The sequence below is a fragment of the Piliocolobus tephrosceles genome, chromosome 19 (assembly GCF_002776525.5).
Source record: "Piliocolobus tephrosceles isolate RC106 chromosome 19, ASM277652v3, whole genome shotgun sequence".
Taxonomy (NCBI): Eukaryota; Metazoa; Chordata; class Mammalia; order Primates; family Cercopithecidae; genus Piliocolobus; species Piliocolobus tephrosceles.
In genome coordinates, this window is record NC_045452.1 from 13,337,949 (window position 1) to 13,351,276 (window position 13,328).

At 45.5% G+C, this 13,328-nt stretch overlaps 1 protein-coding gene, 1 long non-coding RNA gene and 1 pseudogene across 2 annotated transcripts; all 3 read right to left on the reverse strand.

The window, feature by feature from the left end:
- Positions 1-265: 265 nt before the first annotated feature.
- LOC113219724 (14-3-3 protein eta) lies at positions 266-13,007 on the reverse strand. Its single transcript, XM_026447057.2, has 2 exons — positions 12,627-13,007; positions 266-1,729 (listed from the first exon to the last, which is right to left on the reverse strand). Exons 1-2 carry the CDS (start codon positions 12,711-12,713, stop codon positions 1,076-1,078), a joined length of 741 nt encoding a protein of 246 aa, XP_026302842.1. The 5' UTR covers positions 12,714-13,007; the 3' UTR covers positions 266-1,075.
- Positions 4,369-4,460, reverse strand: LOC113219729 (annotated as a pseudogene).
- LOC113219725 lies at positions 10,063-12,620 on the reverse strand. Its single transcript, XR_003306695.1, has 2 exons — positions 12,215-12,620; positions 10,063-11,951 (listed from the first exon to the last, which is right to left on the reverse strand). It is a non-coding gene; the product is annotated as an uncharacterized LOC113219725 (long non-coding RNA).
- Positions 13,008-13,328: the final 321 nt, after the last annotated feature.

The window sequence follows — 13,328 nt, forward strand, 5'->3', positions numbered from 1 at the left end:
GACTGCATTTTGTTCTGTGAGGCTCATTAAAAAGTACCAGTTATCAGGAAAATTGATCAGAGAGACTACGTTAGCTGGGTTCACAGAAAACTATTTAAAATCTATGAATCCTACGTGTGTGCTGCAAAATATGTAATTAAATCAGAGGGCAGGAAAACTTGGATAAAGTACTACAAATGCTTCCATGTTTGACAGATTCAAACCGCAATTTGTGACTGGTTAGACAGTACCTTGAGAGGGGAAAAATCAAGACCACACACAGAGATAATATCCCCAAAGCAGCATTTATTTACCCATTGAATTCCAAAACATTTATTTTAGAAGTCTGGCATTTCATAATCACCCATCTTGATTGACATGGGCTGACACACATGGCGCTGTCAGGATACACAAGGACAATAGCCAAAGAGTTACAAAAAATAAATCCATGATTCTTAAACAATCGCAACCAAAAAAAAAAAAGTTACAAGTATCAAAACTTTTAGATGCATTGCATTGAAAAGAAGGTTTGTGCACGTCATAATTTAAAGAGGCAAAAACAAGGCGCTACTGAAACCTCACGTTAAACAGTTTATTATAAAGCTGATGGAAAGGAGCAAGTTGTCTCTCTGTATCAGCTTCCCTTAACAGTTTTCCATTAGTTGAAGAAAGAGGTGGGAAGGGTGAATTCATTTTTGCATGCACAAGATGTACTGCTTAACGAAACACTATCAGCTTGTTTTAAATGGATCTTTTAAACATCAACTGTAGCCTGTGTTGGCTAATTCTTTCTAATCTCCCCCATTACTTTCGCCTAGATTTCCCATACATCAACAGGCATAGTAAAATGCCTCATCAGAACACACTTCTCCACACAATTCAAAAAGGGAGCTCCTGTGGGCTCAAAGCAACCATCAGTCCAGCAATGCCCATGATTTATCTGAAACTGCTTCCCAAGAGACAGGAGTGCAGATCTGAGTAGCTGTGCTGCCAATACAGATAGGTTTAGCACTAGATATTTAGTGATTGTGGCAAGGAAGAATCGGTGATGATGGGGGTGGTGGGTGAAGGAAGGGCCAGGGGACCTGAAGGATCTTCAGTTGCCTTCTCCTGCTTCTTCATCCTGCTGGTCGCTCGTCCAGAGGGTGAGGTTGTCTCGCAGCAACTGCATGATGAGCGTGGAGTCCTTATAGGAATCCTCGTTTAGTGTGTCCAGCTCAGCTATGGCATCATCGAAGGCTTGTTTGGCTAAGAGGCAGGCCTGCTCGGGTGCATTCTGGATCTCATAGTAGAACACGGAGAAGTTGAGGGCCAGGCCCAGCCGGATGGGGTGCGTGGGCTGCATCTGCTCTTTGCTGATTTCAAAGGCTTCCTTGTAGGCAGCTTCAGAAGCTTCGACCACACTGTTTTTCTTCTCCCCAGAAGCGACCTCTGCTAAGTAGCGGTAGTAATCACCTTTCATTTTCAGGTAAAACACCTTGCTCTCATACTGGAAATCATTGCAGTTCTTGATCAGGAACTTGTCAAGCAGAGACAGGACATCATTGCAAACTGTCTCCAGCTCCTTCTCAATCTTCTCCCGGTAAGCTTTCACTTTCTCCAATTTCTTTTCGTTTCCATCAGCCATGGTTTTCTGCTCAATGCTGCTAATGACCCTCCAGGAAGATCGCCTGGCACCAACCACATTCTTGTAGGCCACAGAGAGGAGATTTCGATCTTCATTGGAGAGAGGTTCATTCAGCTCTGTCACCTGCAAAACCCCAAAAAGATAAACATTGAAAGAAAAATCTGAAAATCTTGGCAAGAAGCCTTCCCCTCAACATAATCAACAATCCTTCTCAAGAACAGGATTATGAACAAGTCAGTCACTCTGGAGAATAAAAACCACCCATGGACAAAACCAATATAGACATGAATCCTATGTGAAGAAAAGACTGTAGTCTAATAGAAGAGGTAAATACTTGGCACCCAAAACAGAAAATCAGAGGGGCTTGAGAAATTCATAAATGAGGTCTCATCAGATGTTGCTTTCATGTTGGTAGAGGAATGGGACTAAGGATAATTATGAAAAGGTTGTACAGCAGCAGTACACAATGGTGAAGAAGAAAACCTCAAGCAGCTACTCTGCAAAAGATACTCTGAACAGGCCGGGCACGGTGGCTTATGCCTGTAATCTCAGCACTTCGGGAGGCCAAGGCGGGCAGATCATGAGGTGGTACCATGATGGTAACAGATTGATACCATCCTGGCCAACATGGTGAAACCCCATCTCTACTAAAGATACAAAAATTAGCCAGGGGTGGTGGGGTACGCTTGTAGTCCCAGCTGCTTGGGAGGCTGAGGCGGGAGAATCGCTTGAACCCAGAGGTTGCAGCGAGCCAAGATTGTGCCACTGCACTCCAGCCTAGCAACAGAGCGAGCCTCTGTCTCAAAAAAAAAAAAAAAAAAAAAAAATTCCGAATAGTAAGATCATGCGGTCCCTTTGTCAGATGTTCAGAGACGACAGACTGGAAGTGTTCCAGACTCTGCTTCCAGCTTTACATTCTGGGAAGAACCAACCACTCCTCAAATACACATTAGGTGGAGCTCCACAGATCAGATGAACATCACACAGATCCAGTGGCCAGAGCTTCGCCCTGTGTGGCCACACATGGAACCCTGATACTCCCAGCCCTCTCCCAAACCAAAATGAAAAAGAATTCATTAGTGACATGAAAGTGCCCCCAGCTCCTGGTGAAAAGAAGCACAGGTACTCAGCAGCAAGTTGTACTCTGACCTACCTCACAGGAAACTCTGGTCATCAAGGATGGAAGCATCAATTATTTTAAGTGGAAGAGTTAAATTTCACAAGCTTTAACTTCCCTTCGTTCTCCCTGATGCCAGCTGCAAGTGAACTAGCTATGCAGTTAGTAGGAAGAGCATTATTAGACTTTGCAGTGGGTTGAACTGTGTCCCCGGCCAAAGGATATGCTGAAGTTCTGACCCCAGGCACCTGTGAATGTGACCTTATTTGGAAATAGGGTCTTTGCAGATGTAATTAGTTAAGATGAAGTCATACTGGATATTAGGGTGTGCCCTAAGTGCAATTACAGGTGTCCTTATAAGGATAGTGAGATTTGGACACACACACAGGAAGAATGCCATGTGACAGTGGAGGCAAAGACTGGAGTGATGCATCTACAAGCCAAGGAACATCAAGGGTTGCCAGAAGTCACCAGAAGCTGGGAGAGTGCCTAGGAAGGATTCTTCCCTAGAGCCTTCAGAGGGAATGTGGCCTGCCTACACCTCACTTTCAAACTTCTAGCGTCCAGAACTACGAGAGAATAAATTTATTATTTTAAGCTATCCAGTTTGTCGTACTAGATTCAGCAACCCCTAGGAAACTGTTTAACAGAGTTTCCTAACAGAGTTTCTAACAGAGTTGGTCTGGGCCCAAGCACAGAAAATGACTTGCTAAATTGACCCAGGACATTTCACAAGCCCTTAAAAGATAGTGCGTCGTCTATAAAGTAGAGGGATTCCTTAATATGACCTACTGGAAAAGGTCTTTAATTTTATTAAATCAGTCTCTGCTTATCCAAAAGGTCTTTAATTTTAACACTGAAAAAAAAAAAAAAAAAAAGGAAAGCAAAGCATTTAGGAAACCATAAAACACTAAACAAAAAAGGTATTACTTAAAACGAATCTGTAAGGACAGAACCTCCAACAGAGGGAAAAGGCCAAGTTCAATGGGGAAAGTTATCAATAGCATATTCAAACAGACACACTTAAAATGAATTGAGAAGACTGAGCAGTGGAGTATCAGAAATCCTGAATAATGATGGTTTATTTGGGGAATTAGTGGTTCAAGGACATAAGCAGCAAGTGTAATCATTATTACATGTAAAAATCAGAAAACTTGTGCCAAGTTCTTACAAAGTAAAACAAGCAACTGTCTGAGTCCTCCCTACCCCCAAGCCCCAGACAAAATAAAAGTACCAGCTCACTCTTAATTTCTCCATTTCCCTGTCCCCAGAACCCCTACTCTTCTGCTACAAACACAGGATTAAGTCTCTCCTTTGCCTACCCATCAACCAAACCCCACTTCTTTCTTCAGTGTGGTCTTTGGCTAACAGCTATCCTGACCATTCCCAGGGGTGCCACCTCCACTCCGGTCAAGCCAGGGTTCTCATTAATCATCCTCATATTCATTAGTAGTCTCCATACCTCTCACTGTGATCTGCTCCAGTCTACCATGAATCTAAAATCAACGCTCCCCTTAAATCACGTTGAACACCTATAACCCCACTAGTTTCCTCCTCTAGTAAGTGCCTTTAAACACTTACATACATTTTCTTATGGAAAATAGAGACTTTGTAAATATTTAATAACTTACTCTTTTTCTCCCCACATCAGAGGGTCATGTGTCTACATTGTAACAAGGTTTGAGGGTGGAACATCTCACACATACATGTCATCACACTTATGAATTACAAAAAGATGAATAACTACTTAGTCTTTTAAGGGAGCAACACTTCTAAATCAAAATTCCATCCCAAATATTCTGATAAATTTCAGAATGCTTGAATCCTCTAGAATGACTTGCATTTCTAGAGCAACATTTAATAAAGCATGAGACAACAACAGAATTTGGAGAGCTCCTTTGATCTTGTAATAATTAAATCCAACTAAGGCCATTTGGCATTAAAATGCAAATATCCATAGGAGTCACAATATACTTCCTCCTGTGACTAACAAAACTGCTTCTGTGAAACTGGCAAAGATACAGCAAGGTAACTTCCCAGAGTATGTCATTTAAAGAGAGTGCATATCTGAAATACATGTATGTATGAGTGCTTGCATAACACAAAAGCCAGTATAATTATTAAACCCAAGACATCTGGAGTTTAGTCTGAGCTAGCTATGTGACCTTAAACAAATCACAACCTTTTTGGACGTCAAAGGTAAAATAAGCAAGATTAGCCCAAATGATCTCCAAGGCCTCCTTCAGCTCCAACATTCCATGATTTCATTTTTCCTGTGCACCAATAAAAGGTGTGGCACAGCATGATGAAGTTGATCCTACTAACGTGAAGTTTGGGTGTATCTGTAAGAATATTCTTTCTCCATCAGGAATGAACTGCCAAAAAAGCTACTGGGCAGTATTTATGACACCTTCACAAGAAAAATCATTTACTAGGAGTAGTAGTGTTTATGTAACAATCATCTGGTTGCCTGCCAGTCTGAATGAATCACTATCAGCATTAGCTGAGGGTGACTAACATATCTCAGCAAGCAAATATTGTTCCTCATACCCCAGCCAGGGCCTAACTAGGAAATAACTGGATATATTTAAATATAGTATTTTTTAATACTCTGGGTTATAATTCAGTTGACAAAAGGAAACATGAAATGAAAATGACTTACTACTTGAACAGATAACTAAAGAAAACTGAGTTTTTCCCAGACTGGAAAATTATAGACCCATGTAAAATCAGATGGTCCATTAAAACAAAAAGATTTATAGCCAATCTTGATAGATGATACTTACAACCAGTTCCCAACACTTCAAATACCAAAATGCAGGCGCCAGGAGAACTAATGAAAAGCTCAGTCATAAACTGTACTAAGAGAAGCAAACACTGGGTGGCAACACAGAGTAATGGATGCTCTCCAGGTCCCAACCATGCCACCTAAGACCATCTGCAAAACCTAATGAAATGATTTATTGCATCTCTACAAATCAGGAACATGAAGCAAAAACAAGACATACAATTTTAGAGACAGGCCTAGACAATAGTTTTCAGCCTTCTTTCCACTCTTTAACACCAAGATTACGACAGTCATTTCTGCCACATGGCACCTTCCCTCAGTGTAGCCACACTGGGCACTGAGTCTTCACCTGGCCACAAACCAGGGGGTTTGCCACCTCTGCTCACAGCCTCTCTGCGTTCTAGGTGTCCTGCCTGCCTTCCCACCCTTTGTAATTCTACTTACACCCTTCCTGAATGACAAACTTAAACTGATGGGCTCTTCCCATGCACAAAGGCCCTCCTCTCCATTTATTTTAAGGACTGGACTCCCTGCCAGCTAGTTTTACTAACGTCCTGACCAAACACAGCCTTTGGCTACACCTAGTCCCCACCCCAGGGCACTCATTTCACATTTTCTCTGCTCCAGGACTACCCAACATTGCTAAATGTCAAAAATGACCTGGCCTACTGATCATTCACTTATCTTCCTATGACACTATTCGTTTACCCAAAAACCCCTACGGGCCTCCTCCCACTACTCACAAGGCAAACAACTATGTGTATGTGAGTAAAAACAGAACCACCGCCAAAAATAGTACGGGGACTATTGAGGAAAATTTAAAGTTCTTAATCTTGGAAACACCCAACATCAAAAGTAACACTGAGCAAACAAAATGCCACCCAAGCTGCCAGGCCATAGCTGCCTAAGTTAGGGGTAATGTTACCTCACTCAAATATGCTGCCATCCTTCACAGCTCCACATATGCTATGGGCTCATCCTTTATAGTCACCCACATCGACATCAACCAGCTTGCTTTTGATATGAGTAAGTAAATGATTCTCACGATTAAGTAAACATAACCGCATCATAAAATCTTTAAGCTTCTTTAGAAGAAGTATGTGTGTACGTGTGTATGTGTTAAAAGTGAACTTGAGGAGCCGGGCATGGTGGCTCACACCTATAATCCCAGCACTTTGGGAGGCCAAGGCAGGTGGATCACTTGAGGCCAGGGAGTATGACACCAACCCAGTCAACATAGAAACCCCGTCTCTACTAAAAACACAAAAATTAGCCAGGCAAGGTAGCGTGCGCCTGTAATCCCAGCTACTTGGGTGGGACATGACAATCACTTGAACCTGGGAGGTGGAGGTTGCAGTGAGCCAAGATTGTGCCACTGCACTCCAGCTTGGAGGACAGGGCAAGACTCTGTCTCAAAAAAAAAAAAAAAAAAAAAAGCAAGCTAGTGGGATGAAAACTTGCTGAGCTCTTTCCCAAGTTTATGCTTAGGAAGTGAGGATCTTGCCTGGCCTGGCCCCAAGCTGGCAAGATATCCACCAACAGACCAAGTCCTACAGGCCACTGTGCAAGAACATCGCCAGCCAGCGTCATGCTGAGCCCCTTATCCTCATCAGGATGAGGCTGCAATTCTGTAAGGCCACTAATAGGCTAAACTTCAAGCTCAGAGCAGGCAAGTCCAGGTAAGTTACATCCACTCTAAGCTAAATTTTCATCCCACAGCTGCCCTTGTATAGTCACGAGACTGCCTTTGCCTTGCTTTTGACATAACTGAACATTTTCATGGGGACTGGCAAGGATTAAATACAATAGCATCTGAATGGCATTACTGCATGCTACTGTCCCTAGAGGTATCAGAATTGAAGGCTTCAGAAGCTGTGCCAGGTTCAGATCATTGGAAATGCCAACACTCACCACCGCAGAAGGGAATACCACTGCAGCCAGGAGTAGGGTGGGAGGAGCACCAAAATGCTGGGGCAGAAGACAAGCTGCCTCCACTTGGGACACTAGGAGGAATTTTACCAGCAACCTAGAGACAGAAATTTTGGGGCCTGCATAAAAATATACTAAAGGGTGCAGAGAGAAAAATACATTAAAGGCAATATGGAGCAACAACTGGTGTCAAGAATATGAAATAATTTCTTAAATAAAATGTAACATAGTCCTGCATATCTTAACTCAGGAGAAACTCAAATTCAATACTTTGTTAAGAAAAAAAAAAAAAAAAAAAACGCCGGGCACGAAGGCTCACGCCTATAATCCCAGCACTTTGGGAGGCCGAGGCAGGCAGATCACAAGGTCAGATCGAGACCATCCTGGCTAACATGGTGAAACCCTGTCTCTACTAAAAAATACAGAAGGCCGGGCGAGGTGGCTCACACCCGTAATCTCAGCACTTTGGGAGGCCAAGGCGGGTGGATCACGAAGTCAGGAGATTGAGACCATCCTGGCTAACATGGTGAAAGCCCGTCTCTACTAAAAATACAAAAAATTAGCCGGGCATTGTGGCAGGCGCCTGTAGTCCCAGCTACTCAGGAGGCTGAGGCAGAATGGCGTGAACCCGGGAGGCGGAGCTTACAGTGAGCCAAGATTGCGCCACTGCACTCCAGCCTGGGAAACGAGAGCAAAACTCTGTCTCAAAAAAAAAGTAAAGTAAGTTCTATAAACTTGCTAAATGTAACACACATTAAAAAAACACACACACACACATTTAGGGTACCCTCTCCAAAACCGTATTTCTGGAAAAGTGGGACACTGTAGTCTGTCACTAATATAAAATCCCAAAGACCAACTAAAGAAAATCCCCAGCTCACGCCTGTAATCCCAGCACTTTGGGAGGCCGAGGCAGGCGGATCACGAGGTCAGGAGATCGAGACCATCCTGGTTAACACGGTGAAACCCCGTCTCCACTAAAACTACAAAAAATTAGCCAGGCAAGGTGGCGGGCACCTGTAGTCCCAGCTACCCGGGAAGCTGAGGCAGGAGAGTGGCGTGAACCCAGGAGGCGGAGGTTGCAGTGAGCTGAGATCCCGCCACCGCACTCCAGCCTGGGCGACAGAGCGAGACTCCGTCTCAAAAACAAAGAAAATCCGCATCAAAGAAGATACAATTTTTGGTTTAAGGGAGTCAGTTCTGGCCTGTGGAAGTTCTTCTGGGGATAATTCAGGGACCCAAACCCACATGGGGACCACAGTTCCTACTTCAGAGCAAGAAAGCCATGTAAGCTGTTGGCCCACCTGAAAGACCCTTTAAATTCAAACTATTACCAGAATAATCCAGGGCCTTCTTCCCTCCTCAAAGATGATTACATTTTAAATGCCTAGTTAGTGGGAAACACAGCTCCCTAGTTTTTACATATTTCAAACTATAGTATCAATGTGGCTCTAAGATTTCATACTCGTTGGGTGCGGTAGCTCACTCCTGTAATCCTAGCACTTTGATAGGCTGCGGCAGGAGGATTGCTTGAGGCCAGGAGTTTGAAACCAACCTGGACACCGTATAGAGACCTGTCTATACAATTTAAAAATTAGCTGGGTGTGGTGGCATGCATCTGTAGTCACAGCTGCTCAGGAGGATCACTTGAGCCCAGGAGCTCAAGGCTACAGCGAGTTATGATAGTCCCACGACTGCACTCCAACCTGGGTGACAGAACGAGACCATCTCTTAAAAAAAAAAAAAAAATCATACTAATCACAATTTTGGTACGCCTCAAAATCCTCCTACTGTAACACTGATCTGTCTCACCTGGGGCAGTCAGCTGTGCACTTTTACACAGCACCTGCTCATTTCCCCACTTCCCAGAATCTCACAGCTGTTGCAACAACAGCCTTTTGCCAGTGGTTGGGCCAAGTGCCCTTCCTCTCCGACTTGTTTCCTTAAACTGTAGTTTTGCTTCCTGCACTTAAGATTTCTATATATATACTCTGCAAGTACTTCAAATGTGTTTCTCCCCGTTTTCTATCAACACTGTAATCAACTGATTTATCAGTGTTAAAACACCATGCTATTCCAGTAATTTTTACATTTGATAACTTCACAATTACCACCTATGTTTTAATATAAAATAGATTACTTAGGGCCATAAGACATGATGAAATTATGTCTATGAATATCCACCAGAAATCTATCTGGTTATTTTCCCTCTTTCCTTAAATCTCTTAGTTTTCCGGACTCACATTTAATCCCACTTTATAGGTTTATTTCAGTTATCAAACGGTACTTACAGAGACTACAAATTGGGTAAGGTCATTTAAAGCCTAGCCTAGAAAGGACTTAGGTTCTAGAATCTTTTACAGTGTTTCTTCCCACTATTACACTCTATGCAAGCTGGTAGGTATAAGATAAAGAGAACTTGAAGACACTCATTTATGCTTCACTTCAGAAACATTTCTTGCTTCTTCAAATTATGGAGAGAAGCAGGGAAGAGAATTTCTCAACAGGTTTGAGGCAAGACCATTGTTTCCAATATGCACGATTTTTCTTCAAGCTTACCAACACTGTCCTCCAGGTGACGCTGGTAGAATAAGGAACATCAATCATTACGGGAAGGCAATATTATCAGGTGAGCATTTTAATTATGAAGGAAACAGAAAGCAAGTTAGAAGACCAAAGGCAAAACTGACTTGTTAATAACATCACTAGTTTTATACTTCAGAGGACCTAAAGCCAAGATTAAGTTTCAAGGTTACAGACTGGTGGCATCAGAATATATCCTCAACACAGGTGTCCTGCTCCATCCTCCCTACAACAGGCTACTTACCTCCACAGCCCTGAAGAAAGCCCAGGTAAACCCAGAGGATTACTGAAATTTACACCCTTTCCAAAAGAGATTAATAAAATAGAGACTGAGTCATCCCAGTAACATTAAGAATTTAATCTACAAACACCAATTTAGCAGGGAAAGTGACCCCTGCCAGTCCTTTCCAACATATTATTTTTCTTTTAAAGAAAATATTTATAAGCACAATATATTACATTTAGATGATGGAGAAGAAATGGTTTATCACAATTCTGAGATGGCAGAATTAAAGCTTGGATTGACTCTTCAATGCTGGCTGGCTTTTCCAACTCATTATTTCAAATATAGATATTATAGATTCCTTTGGTTTACAAAAGGCTACCTTAACCCTCCAGAGAAGATCTATGGACACTAGTAGCTAGCTGCAGGAAAGCATTTTACAAGCCTACTAGAAAGCCAATCTTTTTCTCTACTCAAACTAGATTTCGTTCTGGTAACATCTCTCCATTCTTGCCTTTTTCCCCCATTTCAAGTTGCCTCAGGTTTCTGATTGTTCCAGAACGCACCTTCTAGCCATTTTTCCTTCACCTCCATTCCCCTTCCTTTAAACCTTGTCCCTCCTTTCTTTTCACCACATTTATTTCCCAAAGGGCTCCTAACACTGCAGTCTTTACGTCTCACTTAGAGGGTGAGCAACCACTTCATGAAAATGTGTGGCGAGGCCTCAGCCTGCATAATCCCAGCACCACTCAGTAACTGGGGAGGAGAGTTTTAAGTGTGACCTTCTGTGGACAGAGGCAGCTTTATCCCAAAGAAAATTAAGGTTCAGGATCCCTTCCAAGGAAATGCATTCAGTCAGTCCCATTTCTGTACAATACGCAAAAATTATATTTTAGATTTTCTTTTAAAGGACTCCTTGAATTACATGAAGTTCAGCCTGCAGACCTAGACGGCCCCCCGGTGTGGAAGAAAACCTCCTGTCTCACCAAAACAGCATGCTAATAGTGCTGAAGTCAAGATGACCAACACATCAACATATGGGCAACGGTGTTGCTGGTCTCCAAACACACCTAGTTGTGTGTAACAAGGACACCACAGGAAAGGCAACTCTTCAAGTACCTTTCTTACCTGAACTATCCTAAATATTAGCCCCAACTACATATTTCGTCTGACATTAACGTCAAAAGCCTTCAAATGAGCTTTCCAAATGACTTAAGATTTTAGGGAGCCTTTGTATTTGCAGTTTTTTCGGAACTCCCTCCAAAAGGCCAGCAAAGGATACATTTACTACAGTCATGGGCGGTAATTCTCAGACTTAAGCCAGCTAAAAATCGCCTGTGAGAGCTGGTTACAATGCAGATATGAGTCTCACCCCCGAATTTCTGAATCTATAGGTCTAAGGTGGGGTTCAAGGGGATCCTCCCAGGTCTCAGGAGGTTGTACACTGAACATAGCAGGATGGTGGCCGCAGTTGTAGTTCTATCACTGTGTGACCTTGACACAGGGAGAGGAAATACTCATTTAGAGAAAACGTAAAATAACGTGAAGAGAGTGAGATGGTAACCGGAACTCAGAAATGCAGGTGGTGTGTGATCCACGATATTTTGCTAGGGTGTGGCTGGGCACGACTCCTCCACCGGAGAAGAAGCTGCAGAATCGACTTATGAGGGTCTCGGGAATGCAAAGGCACACAGATTCGTCTCACCTAGAAGTCACGTTTCATTTTAATCTCCAGGCAGACAGCGCAGCAGCAAACCTGGGGCTGTGGAATGGGCCCCACACCCTCCGCCCCCTCTCCCGCCCTCGTCCACGCCTAGACTGTACGAAAGGGGGCTTCGCACACAAAGCCAGACCCCCAGGAGTGGGAAGATGAAACCAGAACAATTCGAACAAGCAGAGCAAAAGAGATCGGAATTACAGACTTCAGGTCGCAGCAGAGAAAACCAGCTGAGACAGGGCGCCACTCACTAGGTGATTCTTTATTCCAAGTTGAGGAACGGAGGAAGACGAGAGGGGGAGCCCCCGGGTCCGGTGAAACGCTCTAGGAGGAGGAATGCGGCTCCTTCGCGTCCCCTACGGTACCCTTTGCCCTCGCCCGGGATCCGAACTAAGATGTGGCGACCCCGGCCCGCCCGCCCCCAACGGGGCTGCCTCCGCGACCCCGAGCTGCACCCTCCCGGATCCCCCACCCCGGGCCCAGCCTCAGGAAGTGGCGGGGCGCCCAGCGGGAGCGGGAAGCGCGGGCTAAGTGCGGGCGGCCACGCCCAGCCGGGTCGTGGGGTCGCCCATAGCCGGGAGGGGAACGCCGCCCGCGGCCATCCCCGTCCCTCCCCAACGCCAGGCCTCCCCGGCCAGCCGCCCGGGCTCCCGGCGCGCTCACCGCCTTCATGGCGGAGGCCATGTCGTCGTAGCGCTCCGCCTGCTCGGCCAGCCGCGCCCGCTGCAGCAGCTGCTCCCGGTCCCCCATGTCGCTCGCGGCTCGGCCTCGCTTGGCGCCTCACACCGCTGGCTCGCTTGCCCGCCCGCCGGTCAGTCCGCTCCCCGGTCGCCGCCGCGCACGCGCACTGGCTCGCCGGCCGAACCGGAGGCTGCAGGCTGCAGGCTGCAGGCAGCGCCGCCGCTCCCGCCCTCTCGCTGGCTAGTCCCGCGCGCTGTGGCTCGCGCCGCGGACACCGCCGAGGGAGGAGAGGCGGTCGCGTTGGGGGATGGGAGGACGAGACGACGCCTGCGCAGTGAGAGTGGCCAGGCCGAGCGGCGGGAGTGGGAGGGGGGAAGGGCGGGCCGGCCCTAACGGTCTATTTCAAGGTGACGTCACCTACTATAAATAGCCACCGCCGCCACCGCCCCGCCTGAAAGCCGCGCAGGCGCTCTGCGAGTGCTGCATTTTACCTCCGCAGAGATGGAGGTGGAGAAGGGAAAGCCAGGCAGGAGACTGCGGAGCCGGAGGAGGGGGCGCCGTGATGGCGGCTGCACGGGCAGTGCATTGTCATAGCGCCACCCTGAAACGCACCACTCCAACCACGTTAGCGATCTGGCTTGAGAAGGGCCCCCAAAGCAAGCAAACCTACCCGCCGAGAAGCCG

Coding starts and splice junctions, on each gene's coding strand:
- LOC113219724 (XM_026447057.2), bottom strand. CDS start 12,713: ATGGGGGACCGGGAGCAGCTGCTGCAGCGGGCGCGGCTGGCCGAGCAG. Junction 1,730..12,626: donor TGGCCTCCGCCATGAAGGCG/GTGAGCGCGCCG, acceptor GGGGTTTTGCAG/GTGACAGAGCTGAATGAACC.